This window comes from Lycium ferocissimum, chromosome 2, assembly GCF_029784015.1.
Source record: "Lycium ferocissimum isolate CSIRO_LF1 chromosome 2, AGI_CSIRO_Lferr_CH_V1, whole genome shotgun sequence".
Taxonomy (NCBI): domain Eukaryota; kingdom Viridiplantae; phylum Streptophyta; class Magnoliopsida; order Solanales; family Solanaceae; genus Lycium; species Lycium ferocissimum.
Window position 1 is genome coordinate 68,517,443 of NC_081343.1, and position 13,072 is coordinate 68,530,514.

The 13,072-nt window shown below is 38.6% G+C and overlaps 2 protein-coding genes across 3 annotated transcripts; both read left to right on the top strand.

Annotated features, from left to right (window-relative positions):
* Positions 1–514: 514 nt before the first annotated feature.
* On the top strand, positions 515–2,123 carry LOC132048365 (cell wall / vacuolar inhibitor of fructosidase 1-like). The gene is made up of 2 exons (XM_059439273.1): positions 515–926; positions 1,784–2,123. Exons 1-2 carry the CDS (start codon positions 630–632, stop codon positions 1,991–1,993), a joined length of 507 nt encoding a protein of 168 aa, XP_059295256.1. The 5' UTR covers positions 515–629; the 3' UTR covers positions 1,994–2,123.
* A 2,922-nt stretch (positions 2,124–5,045) lies between these two features.
* On the top strand, positions 5,046–8,349 carry LOC132047082 (BTB/POZ and TAZ domain-containing protein 4-like). Of its 2 annotated transcripts, none has more exons than XM_059437978.1 (6): positions 5,046–5,415; positions 5,957–6,227; positions 6,667–6,812; positions 7,192–7,495; positions 7,603–7,916; positions 8,042–8,349. In XM_059437978.1, the coding sequence occupies exons 2-6, from the start codon at positions 5,973–5,975 to the stop codon at positions 8,166–8,168; spliced, it is 1,146 nt and encodes a 381-aa protein (XP_059293961.1). In that variant the 5' UTR covers positions 5,046–5,415; positions 5,957–5,972; the 3' UTR covers positions 8,169–8,349. The 2 variants fall into 2 exon arrangements, with proteins under 2 accessions (XP_059293961.1, XP_059293960.1); XM_059437977.1 differs by having other exon boundaries at positions 5,047–5,431.
* The last annotated feature ends 4,723 nt before the right edge of the window (positions 8,350–13,072 follow it).

A 13,072-nucleotide genomic window follows, 5' to 3' on the forward strand; every position in this document is an offset into this window, starting at 1 on the left:
ACACAAAAATGACGAAATTGCACAGCACAATTTGTCCTTCAAATGGGTGTCTATGACAAGTTCTTCAAATGAGTGTCAATGGCAATTTCTTCAAATGGGTGGGGGAAGAGGAGCGGATGGGGAGGGAGGGTGCATTTTTATTTTTATTTTATTTTTTAATTGTATATTATTTTTATTTTATTTTTTAATTGTATAATAATATATATATATATATTAGCGGGTCCACCTTTTTGTGTGTTTTGCTCTTTTAATTTTTTTTTGCCACGTTTGGGGTTGTATTTAATTAAGATGAAAGTTTTTAAGGAGGTATATAAATACAACTTAAGTTTAGTTCTTTAAAGTGAGTTTTAAAATCTTTTGGGGGAAATGATGTCTTTTCTCTAGATAAAAACATAATATTCTTCCCAATTCTGCAATAAATTATAAATCTCAACTTTTCATATTTTATATCTTACCGTATTTGGTGTAATCTAACATTAATTTCGTAATATCCAGTGACATTACATCACTACTTATATAAGAGATCCTGGCATAATGTTTGCTACCAATTAAAAAAAAAAGTCTCATTTTGACTCCACAAGAGCCTGAAAACTTGCTTGTTAGCATTATTTGTTTTAGCATTTTTCAAGATGATGAAGAATTTAGTTTGTCTTACTTTCTTTGTGACCTTAGTAGTGCAAACAAGTGCCGATAAGAATCTAGTACAAAACACTTGTAAGAACACACCCAACGAAAAACTATGCCTCAAAACCTTACTGGCTGACCCACGCAGTCCCAGTGCGGATGTATCTACACTGGCGCTGATAATTGTGGATGCCATCAAAGTTAAGGCAACGCAGGCGGCAACCTCCATTTCCAAGTTACGACATTCTAATCCTCCGGCAGCCTGGATTGTCCCTTTGAAGAATTGTGCATTCAACTACAAGGTACTCCCTCAGTCCAATTTAAGTGTCTTTAGTTGATTGGGAACAAAATTTAAGAAATAAAAATAGACTTTTGAATCTTGTGGTTCTATAATAAAGATGTGGCAATCTACTAAAATGTCCTTGAATCTTCTGATTTTAAAATTGTCATGTAGTAGATTTGAACTGTCAACTTTCTAAATATAGAAAGAAATATTCTTTCTGAGGCAACAAATAAGGACAGTAAGACATTTACATATAAATAATTTAATTTTTTTTTTGTACTCAATTATTTTATTCTATCAAAATTATATGTGCGTGAAATTTATCTTTTACATTTTTGTTCCATAAATAAAGTATTTATTTTTTATGCAAGTTTATAAGTAATATAAATAAATACAATAAAAAAATCATAATATTTAACAAGCAAAACAAGACAAAGGTTGATAATTTAGAGGGCAAAATAGATATTTAAATTGTTCAAATGAGATTAGGGGTGGGGGGAATGTTAATTGTTTAAAATTGGGAGGTGTTTAGTTCTTGAAGCGAAGTTGGAGGAAGGAAATGATTTTCACCCTTTTATATCTATATAAAATAAAAGACATAACTTTTTATTTTGAAATTTATTTCTTTAACAAGATATCAGTTTCATTTTAAATCGAATTCTTAATTCAAACTAATAAACCTATTCAAAAAGACTGATTGATAAGAAAATTTTTGTCGTCCTATTAGTACGAGCCTTCATTAAAAAAATTCAAAAAGTTAAATTGCAACGTACTAGTGGATTTATTATATCTTGAATAATCATGATAATAACATTTTCATGCATCAAAAGGCTAAAGCTTTCTTTCAATTTTGTCTTTCTATTTTTTTTATAACAGGTCGTTCTAGAGGCGGGTGTGCCAGAAGCAACTGAAGCTTTGACTAAAGGGAACCCAAAGTTTGCAGAAGATGCAGTAGTTGGATCTTATGGTGATGCAGATCAATGTGAGAAAAATTTCGGTGATAGTAACTCACCTATCACTGCTCTAAACACAGTCGTGCGTGATCTTTGTGATGTGGCCAGAGCTATTATCAGAACTTTACTATAAAAATAAGAAATACCAGAAAAAAATTTGATTTTGTATTTTGGGAGTATTAATATTTGATCTTGCAATAATTGATATTCTGGGATTATTATGAGAAGCTTGTTTTATGTTTCAGAGTTGTCATTAGACATCGAGTGATTTTTTTTTCAAAAAAAATGTCACTTATAAATAATTACAAAAGAATCCAACAAAAAGACACAAGGTCTAACGTTAAAGAGATGTTTTAAGAGTATGTTGTTAAAACTTTATTATTTTGGATACAAATTTTGTAGTTATTTATTTCTATCTGTTGTCTACATTCTATTAAATGGCGCAAATTGGACGTTGATTATTTGGACATTAAATTATAAATTGAGTTCTGGTCACCTGGTAGGGCATAAAGGCTACTGGCCACTGTTTGTCCGGCGATACAGGTAAATTTATATACGTGTTTTATGAACACGCAGATCGAGATGACCAAATTGACAAGATGATAAATAGAAATTAACAAAAGAAGTTATGAAAGACGATTTAATTGTATAGAAAACAAGGTAAGTCTGGGCTCCGGTGTTGCTGTGAGCTGAAGTCCCCAGAGAAGTTTCCCGACTGAACTAGAAAGTACAATAAGGAACAAGAAAGCTTAAAGAAATTGCTAAGTATTTGTACTATGCTTGTTTGCTCGCTGAAATCAGAATGTGTTACAATGACAATATGACTCTCTATTTATAGTTGAGTTATGAGGGATGCGATCCATAAATCACGCCTTCTTTATGACGAATGAATGCCAATCATACTGGCCAAATAACGCCTGGAGGGGATCCACAAATCTTCTGTAACGGTACACTTTCTTTCGAGCTTCACCTGCCGTACAGGCGGCGGATTTTAAGTTTGGGGGTTCGGATTTTTAAGATAAGAGAATGACCTCAAGCTAATATATAACAATCGCCAAACTAACGAACAAGTACCGATATTTAATACATTTACAAAAGCGACAAACTACTTAAACACTATATAAATATAAGCATTATCATTTTCAATTATCAATTTTATATTTTGTTTTTTTAAAATAAAAAAACCAACATATAAGAAAAAGAAAAGAAGCTTACAAGTTAAGCCTAGGGAAAAACTAATGCAGGAGTGAGCTATTTTATTTTCCTTTTAATTTTTTTTTTAAAAAAGAAAAGAGATAGCATATACTCTGCAAAAAAGGAATTGAAAAGAATGACACAGGTGGATTCGAACACGCATTACGGAAAACAAAGGGCTTTGGTAGCCACGCACAAACCACTAAACCATTCGCTTGCCTTCGCATGTGGGTTTGTATGTAAAATTATATATACTTGCTGGATTTTCTAGTACAAATATAGCGTTTACGCAAAAGCTACTGGGTTCGGCCAAACCCCCACGTTACACTGTAGCTCCGCCCCTGCCTGCCGGTAACCCGAACTCGAACACTCTTCTTCGGATCCACGTCTCCATCTTTGGAGATTGTGAGCCAAGAAAGACCCGTGACCGGACACATTAACTCACCCGGGCGTCGCATAATTACTTACTCACGTCTCACCTGTCATTATTGCCACGTGTCTACACTTGATACTACCACTTGGCTGCTCTGGATTTTGACCCAATACAGCCCCTATATGCCTAAGATCAGGATGTACAATCTCCTAATAGCAGAAAATTTATAATTTTATACTAGAAGCTACGCGTGATATCGATATCAAAAGCAAGCTAAGAGTTGTGGGGGTGGGACTCTTGAGTTGCCTCAAAGATCAATGATGCACATTGACAACGTTACAATGTTTGCATGTGGTGCGTCAGTATACTATAAAATATACTGTAATTGATAAAATAATATCCATATGCACTATTTGTAATTCTGCATCTGTCTTACTATTTAAAAGTAAAATATTTTTACAAATACAAAACTGGATTGCAGAATCAACGTATTCAATGTCCGCTAACATTTTGAGGAAGAGCCCATAAAGGTATTGGAGGAGTTAAAATAGAGGAAAAAGTACAAAGGGCCCAAGGGAATACACTCCAAAATCAAGAAAAATAAATGTGCTTCACTGAAGTAAGACGGATCTTGTTAAGTCGTGGAAGCTTGTTCTCTCCCCATTTTTTCCTTTCATTCTTTTTCTTAATAGTATTTGTGTTGCTTTCAGCTGAGTCAGTTGAAGTTACGTTTCCTTTATTTAATTTTCAGGCAGCTATAACAAAGGCAAGTACTAACTTTTTCTTATGTTGACAGTTTCTCAGCTACAAGTTCTTGTACTCAAATAACTTTTACAATGTAAAGATGTTAACGTCTCGTGAAGTGAAAGGGTGGATGGTTTAATTAGATATTAACTTTTAGTTGTATCCGATAGTTACATATAGTGACCCAAAACTCGTGAAGAGGGCATTGTTTACATATTAACTTGTACTCTATTGTTTGCACTAATTACATACAATGATCCCAAAATTATGAAATTAATTTCACATATGGTTTTTGATATTTTATATTATAACATTTAAGTCATAAAATTATTTCTTATCAAATTAAAATTATTAAATTCTATATCAAATTAAAATTATTAAATTCTATCTACAATATAAATAAAATCACAAATTATTTTTCTATCACGTTAAAGTCAAAACTTAAGAGTAACAAAAACCTAGGGTATCTGTTTGTGTTTTAGTTTCGTTCAATTCGATTTGTCAATAGTGAAAACTTTATTTCTCTCCTGGCATCACTTTTTATGTGAGAGTGACAATTCAATATAAAAAACTTACGAAAAAAAAGATTTTAGTTTGTCCAAGCTTAATCTTTTATTCTCAAAATCAAATCAGCCGAGTAATAATGATTTCCAAAAGCACCACTCGGTTGGATTAGATTTGACTTAAATAGATTCACTCGGTCTTTGGCTAATCCTATTGGCTAATTAAGCAATGGTCAACGAAAGCTAACATCGATATCGCATAGGATCTGACACATATACACATCATCACATATCTTTATCTATTCATTAATTAATTAACCCTTCCTAATTTGGACCCAATTCCTATTCCTTTAAATAATCAACCTCCATATTCATCATTACTCTCCTTCTTTCTTTCTTTCTCTCTCTATAAGATTTCCTTTTGATCCAATCTCCCAATTGTTGCCATAAGCGGCTGGCTTTTTGCCGGTGACTGCAAAGGCAATTTTTATTAACATATTTTTGGTACTAGTCGTGCCATAACGTTTTTTTTTTTCTGTAACAATTGGGTTTTGACGGATTGGATTGAAAGGTGATAATTTTGGTATATTATGATCTCTAGATATTAGATAGAATTTTTGGAACCGAGGCATAATTGATTGATAAAGAAAAGTTTCCTTTTTTAATTTTTGGAAGGACAGAGATCAAAGGGGATTTGTACATTGAAGCTTTTCCCTATAATTTCTTCATATTGTTCCTCTGGTAGGTGAATAACAAGGTAATGCCATGCAAATTGATTGATTCATTCATCATTGATTATATTTCTATCAACCCTCAATTTTTTTCATTTATTCCCAAAAGCAATTGTTCACATTCTTGGATGAATTAGAGGAGTCGAATATTCCCCATACATTATGTGGCACTCAGCTTTTTAAATTAAGCCTGATAGGAGCAGCAATTATCAGAACAAAGAAAATGAAAAGAATTCAAAGCTGTTTAGATTTTTCTAGTGTCGGTGTTGGAAGAGAAGTAAATTATGGGTTTTGTTATAACAACAACAACAAAAGAATACCCAATGTAATCCCACGAATGGGGTCTGACCCCTACTTTTGTGGTAGAGAGGCTATTTCTGACAAACGAAATATGGGTTTTGTTATTTGGTGGAAATGGAATCGTGTTGAATTGATGCCATATAAAAGTACAAATGGATCATGAAATCTTGTTTTTTCCCCATAAAAATTATAAACTTGAATCTACAATTTGACACGTTGTTAATGGTGATTTACCTTTTTAAATTGTGCAGAAGGATAGTTAAGCGAATGAACGAGAAAAATGAGGAATCTCCGCGGGTGAGAACCTTGCCAAACCCGCCTCCATTGCCAGTGGCTTTCACAAGTAGCCGGCAGGAGAACACATTTGCATTTGTAGCCAGGAAATCAGCAGTGAGAAAATACTGCTACACACCAACAGCTACAAAGAATACGTGGGATTGCCTCTTTGATGAAGGTTACAGAGCCGACGTCTCTATTAACACAGATAACGGTGGCATCCTCTATGCGCATGCTAGTATTCTGGTAAGTTCCTTACACAATTGTGCCCGTGTAGAGTAGATTTGTACGAAAAATAATTTATCTTTATGTGTGGTAATTGTACATGGTATGACAATTGTAAAAAATTTCCTTAAAATATATTTTATCTCGACATGCATATGGTGATCGTTTGAGGTATAGAACATTTTATCTCGACATATGGTGTTTACGGCCATACATTTGAGTATTAAAGATTGACATTATTTATTTTGAGTATTGAGACAACATTGTCTAATAGTTCCTTAGGTTCATAAAACATGATTCATTTATTCTGTTTTTGTTGTTATTCATCGAATCAATGGAACACGAAATCATGAAAGAAAAAAAAATTTCATCATACCCTAGACACACTAATATTCAATTTCACTTGTGTTGATGAAAAGGAGTATGTATTAGTTTTTGATCTCTGGATGTATGTGAACAGGGTATCAATTCTCCAGTATTTAAAAGCATGTTGAGTTTGAAACAATCCAGAAGACATGGTCGTTGTGGTCATCAGCGATCCATCACTATAAGTGGGGTTCCAGCTGAGGCTGTTCAAGTTTTCATCAGATTCTTGTATTCTTCCAGGTAGAATGATTCTCCTTTGACATCATTTGTGTGCTTTGGTTCCTCCACATGCCTATTTGGCTTCAAAATTCTTTAACCATATTTCTAGGGGTCACATGTAGGTCAATAATGCTGTTAAATTGTCTGTTCTCTTACTGTACAGTTATCTTAATTTAACATAACTTTCTTATAGCTGTCATGTTTTCACGGCAAGACATTTAATCCAGGCTAGTTGTCTCACGTTCTCACTGTGATCTGTTAATCTTTACAAAGTTATAAGGAACCCAAATTAATTTTGAGATAGTAGTATAATATCCTAATGAAGCTATAGATATTTAATTTGTAATCTGAATTACAATTACTAGGTTGATCATCTCTATTTTCATTCTTCACTTTGCAGGTATGAGGAAGAAAAAATGAAGGAGCATGGGCTGAGCCTGTTGGTGCTATCGCATGCATACGCAGTCTCCCACCTAAAGCGAGAATGTGAGTGGCAGTTGGAGCAAAGATTAAACACGGAAAATGTGGTTGACATCTTCCAGTTGGCACTCTTGTGTGATGCCTCCCGGCTTAGCCTTCTTTGTCACCGTTTTATGCTGAAAAATCTTAAGCCCGTTTCTGCCACAGAAGGGTGGAAAGCAATGAAAGATAGCCACCCGGTGCTTGAAAAACAGATTTTGAAGTCTGTAATTGATGAAGATATTGTAAGTAAAATATCCCCCATATGGACAAAATGGATCTTAATTCTTATCCGATTTAAGTGTTTTTTACTTTTTGGTTTAATACTAAATCTACGACGACTTGTTTGCAGAAGGAAAAGGAAAGAGTGAGAAAGAACAATGAGAGGAAAATCTATATGCAGCTATATGAGGCAATGGAAGCTCTGGTTCACATATGCAAAGATGGCTGTCGTACAATTGGTCCTCACGATAAGGTTTTGAAAGAGGATCAAGAACCGTGCCATTATGCAGCGTGCAAGGGTCTAGAATTGCTCATTCGTCACTTTGCCGGGTGTAAGTTGAGAGTCCCGGGTGGCTGCATCCACTGCAAGAGAATGTGGCAAGTTTTGGAACTGCATTCTCGTCTTTGTGCCAATTCGGATGTTTGTAGGGTTCCTTTGTGCAGGTCTGCTGTGTTAATATTTTTTTCTTTTACTTGCAAGAAACAAACACGGAAGATCAGTGTTTTTTATCAATCAGAAGTCATCATATTTATAGGTTGACTAATTTTTGTTTTTGATGTTTATGCAGAAATTTTAAGCAAAAGCGCAGAAAACAGAACAAGAAGGATGAAATGAAATGGAGAATATTGGTGAGAAAGATAGTGAGATCCAAGAGCATTTCTGGAGCTCCATTCTTCTCATTCGAATCCACATAATGTGCAATACAACCAATCATTGTTGCACCTTATTGAATTCATTCTTTAAATAGATATAATTCATTGCATCTTTTACTACTAATATGGAATTTTGCGTCAAGCTACACTTTCTCTACAATGTATCTATACAACTCATTGTAACTTTTTATTAAGATCAATGACAATTAAATTACTCAGCTAACTTGAGCTCGATAGCCGACTAAGTTTCTATCTCAACTAACAATCATGTAACTAACTGCCAAGGGTAACATACTGAAGAGCTGCACTGCTCTCAGACTGTTAAACGAAGAGTTTGGGAACTCCTTGAACTTGTGAATCTTGAACTCCAAATCCTGTGCCAAAAGAGACAATCCAAATCTTAATTTATATTGCATTCTTTTGATCATTTGAAACATTGCAAATGTCTAATGTCATTTCATTTTATAAAACAACAGTAACAGTTTTCAAGTTTCAAATGCATAATTACGATCAGTTTTCAAGTTTTCAAGGATCACTTTAATTTTTTTCTTTCACAATTACTATATATATATATATATATATCTTAATTCAAAGTCCTGTACAATAAAATAAGAGAGGAAGGGAGTAATAATAGTAGTAATAGAATACCCCTGCAGTTTTATTTTACATGACACTGTTTAATTAGGTACGGAGCTTCAGAAAAAAAAGATTTTTTAAAATTTATGAAAAATGCAATGATATTTCTGTAGCTACAAGTGTTTCTGCATTTTTTTTTAGAACAAATTAAAAAAGTATAGAGTGCCACAAATAAAAAGGAAGGTAAAAAAAAAAAAGAAAAAAAAAAGAGTTTTGTATACGGGGAAAACCGGACATAACGTAAACCAATGAAGTGAGGGCCGAGGCAAGGAAGATGGGAACGTGCCTGATGACATTCGAGCTGAACCGGAGGAGCGCTTTACTCGGAAGCCAACCGGAGGAGCGCTGGGACCGGAGGGCCGAGCAAGGACACCATTTGGTCCACCACCTTTATCGTTGGTCCCAGATAGCCGCCGGTCCGAATGGTCGTTGGTCCGAGTGTCAGCCGTTGCACGTGAGCCACGCGTCGAGGCGTCATAGTGGTCAACCACCAACCATGCGTGTGTCGCGGCGCCGTCGGGCTAATCCCACCAAATCCGTTCGCAGCTGTCCTTGTTATTATTATTTTATTAATTCACATTGTACGAAGCCCATGGAGGGAAAGACTATAAATATGGGACACCCCCTCCTTTGTGGGGGTTGGCTCCTTCACATGCAAGAACATTTGTAAGAAAAGGATCTCATATACTTACTCCCCTTTCATTTATTCGGCCAAGTGCCGTTTTCTCTCAGAATTATTGCTAATCATATAATACATTGCTCACAAACGTCTACATCTTTGTCGCTCATTGAGAGCCTTCCAATCTCTATTTCCTTTATCTAACATACGCCAAGAACAAAGCACATATCCTATACCCACTTTATAAATTCAATTGATTATCCAATTTGGTAAAAGGTTGGCGCCCACCGTGGGGCTAGGATAATAGTTCTTAGTCTTGATTCTTATCAAACTCATTTAAACCGTAACCCTTCGTTCGTCTCAAAAAACAAATCTATGGCCGACGTCGGCAGTCCGGTCACATTAACAACACCGAAATTGTGGCGTAGAAAATGAGGGCGAACAACGGGGGCCGCCGAATCCCGCCGACCCAAACCCCCGGACTCGAGGGAGGGGCTCAATCGGGCAAAACACCGTGGATCAAGAGAATGCCGCCCTACCGGCCACCGATCCTCTAAGAACTCATAACTCGCTTACATTATCTCGGACCCAAAGTTTCCATGGCGGAGCCGGAGGCACCAAATGACGGCATTAATTTGCGTCTGATTTTTGAAATGTTGCAGGAACAAAGAGCAGCAATTGCCGAGCAAGGAATGGCGATTGCCCGGTTGCAAAGTGGACACGGGGAGGCTGGGCCGGAAAAGGCCAAGGATACAGTGCAAAGCGGAAGGAACGAACGACACGGTGGTCGAGAGCAATGATTCTGGGGCCGGTTCCTCCACCGAGGTCCTAAAGATGCTCGAGACTTTGGCAAAACGGTGGATTCGACCGAAGAAGGTTGAAACATATAACTCTCGTGGACCGTATACTGGGCCCGCGCCTTTCGTCGAAGGGCGAATTCAAAAAGGTACATCCAAAGGCCTTTTCCACCAAGCGACAGCCCCGAAGTCGATCCCAAAGAGGTTGAAATGCCCGACATCCGTCAAATACGACGCACCACCGACCCACACGAAAGACGCTGACTCACATGCCCGCGCCATAAAGTAATGATAAGGAAGAAAACGAAATCGAGCTTCCGCAAGACAAAAGTTTGGGGAAACTCTCTATCAAAGGGAGCGTTGGACGTGGTATGACCATCTACCCGATACCATCACTGTCGAAATGCCGGGGCCGACGCCTTCAAGGCGCACGCTCTGCGGCTATCAAGGCGAGTGCCCGTGAAGCCGACATCTTCCGGATTACACGAGGACGACGAGTTAAGGGAGTTTGTCTCCTGCCCGCAGGGAACTAGATGGAATTACCCCCTTGGCAAGCGAAGAATGGGCCGTACAAAGCTTTCAATGCAGGCTCAATATGCTAAGCTCGGGTTGCCTCGCCAAATCAAGGAAAACTTGCTAGAATACGAGGCCGTAACATGGGCCGATGTCCACAATCGGTATGAGTCGAAGATTCTGGTAGAGGATGACCGCCCGAACTCTCTCCCAGAAAGTCAAAGATGAACATCGGCTTCAGAAACCAAGGAAGGGTTACGAAGCAAAATCCGAATCGACTAAAGAAAGGTTTCTACCATACTCGCACCCGGAGCGATCAAATTTCAAAACGGAAAATCAAGGAAGGCCCGAGCCACTCCTCCTGGCCGAGGTAGCAGTACGACACGCGCCGCTAAACAAAATGGGCCCTCGCTCAGAGCGATACCGGAGTTCACCAACAATAAAGGTCCTCCAAGGATTTTAGTACAACTTCAACGCGCCTCCTGATCTTGTCTCGCCACAAGCTCAGCCGGTCGCGTTTCTGCTGTTCTATGGGCCAAAGCCACTAAGGACGATCCGGCAACGGGACCCGAGTATGGTTTGTGAATATCACGGAACCCACGGTCACAAAACCGAGGATTGCCGGCCATAGCTGAGAGAAGAGGTAGTTTGTTGAAAACGGCCACCTCCAAGATTTATTGAGTGAACGAGCCAAAAGTCATTACAAGAGAGAGAAGTTCATCGAAGGATCGAACCGGTCGAACACCAAAGATGTGATCAATATGATAGTCGGGGGGATTGACGTCCCTAGGTGTCCGGTAATGAAACGGACTAAGATTTCCATTGTTCGGGGAAAAGCGTACCCGAGATCATTTATCCGGAGCTTCCATCTCCTTCGACGACGGACGACAGGGCGTCGTTCAACCACAATGACGCATTGGTAATTTCTCGTATCTTTTCTTTAAAACTATGGTTAAACGTATCCTAATCGATCCGAGTAGCTCGACGAACATAATTCGATGGAGGGTGGTCGAACGATTAGGCTTTCGATCGAATCGTGCGCGAACCCGGCACTCGGCGTTCAACATGGCGAGCGAAAACCACAAAAGGAGATCTCACCGCCGTGAGCATCGAGGCCACCATTCAACAAACCCTGTCGACGTGATCGAAGGGGACATGATACAATGCGTTATTGGGCGTTTAATTGGATACATGCATGCAGTGGCGGCGCCTTGAACGTTAAATCAACGCCTTTGAAATTCCCCACCTAGAGGGAGAGAAAACCGTCGCCGGTGAGCAACCCACAGAAAGCGAGAGATATTCGGCAGGAAATCGGCACCCCCGCACGAGGAACCGGCTCAGTGGAAAAGGTGCAACCGGGGAGATAGCCCCCCAATAGCAATCAAAGAATATCTGAGCGGATCCCTCGGAAAGTGACGAGAGGATGACTTCTGATGCCCCGATCTTTTGTCACGCCAGATGACTCCGACGCAACCAAGTCGACCATAGAAGAGCCGGGGACAGCATCATTCTCGGTTCGAGTTCCTACCGTATTAGTAAAGGTATACACCGGGGTACCCGGGCTTACCCCGAGCTCGGCACAAATTAATCGAATTTCTTCGAGCCAACGCCGATCGTTTTGTACGGTCGCATATAGATAGACAAGTATATCACCGCAAGAGCTTCAATAAGCTTCCGCCTTGACGGTAAGTTTTCCCTGAAGCAAAAAGGAGGCCCATGTCCCGAGTCAAAGATGCCTTCATCAAAGACGAGGTAACAAAGCTTTTAAATATCAAGTTCCATCCGGGAGGTGAATATCCCATTGGCTCGCCAAATGTGGTGGTGGTACCCAAAAAAGGTAATAGATTTCGATGTGTGTCGATTATAAAGATTTAAACAAGGCGTGCCCGAAGGATTCATTCCCCGTTGCCGCACATCGATAGAATGATCGATGCTACGGCCGGACATGAAATGTTAAGTTTTCTCGACGCTTACTCCGGTATAACCAAACCGGATGCACCGGAGGATCATCAAGAGAAACATCCTTCATAACCCGATACGGGACTTTTTCGTTATAACGTCGATGCCTTTCGGATTAAAAATACCGTGCGCAACTTATCAACGCCTAGTAACTAAATGTTCCAAGAGCATATAGAAAACGATGGAAGTTATATTGACGACATGGTTGTTAAGTCCACGAAAACAGAGGACCATTTAAAAGCATTTGCAGAAACCTTCCCGATGTGCTCCGTATACAACATGGAAGCTTAACCCGAGAAGCCGCGCCTTTCGGGGTGAGATCCGCAAATTTTTGGGCTTCATGGTATCGAACCCGGGATCGAAATCAACCCCGACAAAAATCAAAGCCATCGAGGACATCGAGGTCGTGAACAAGATAAAAG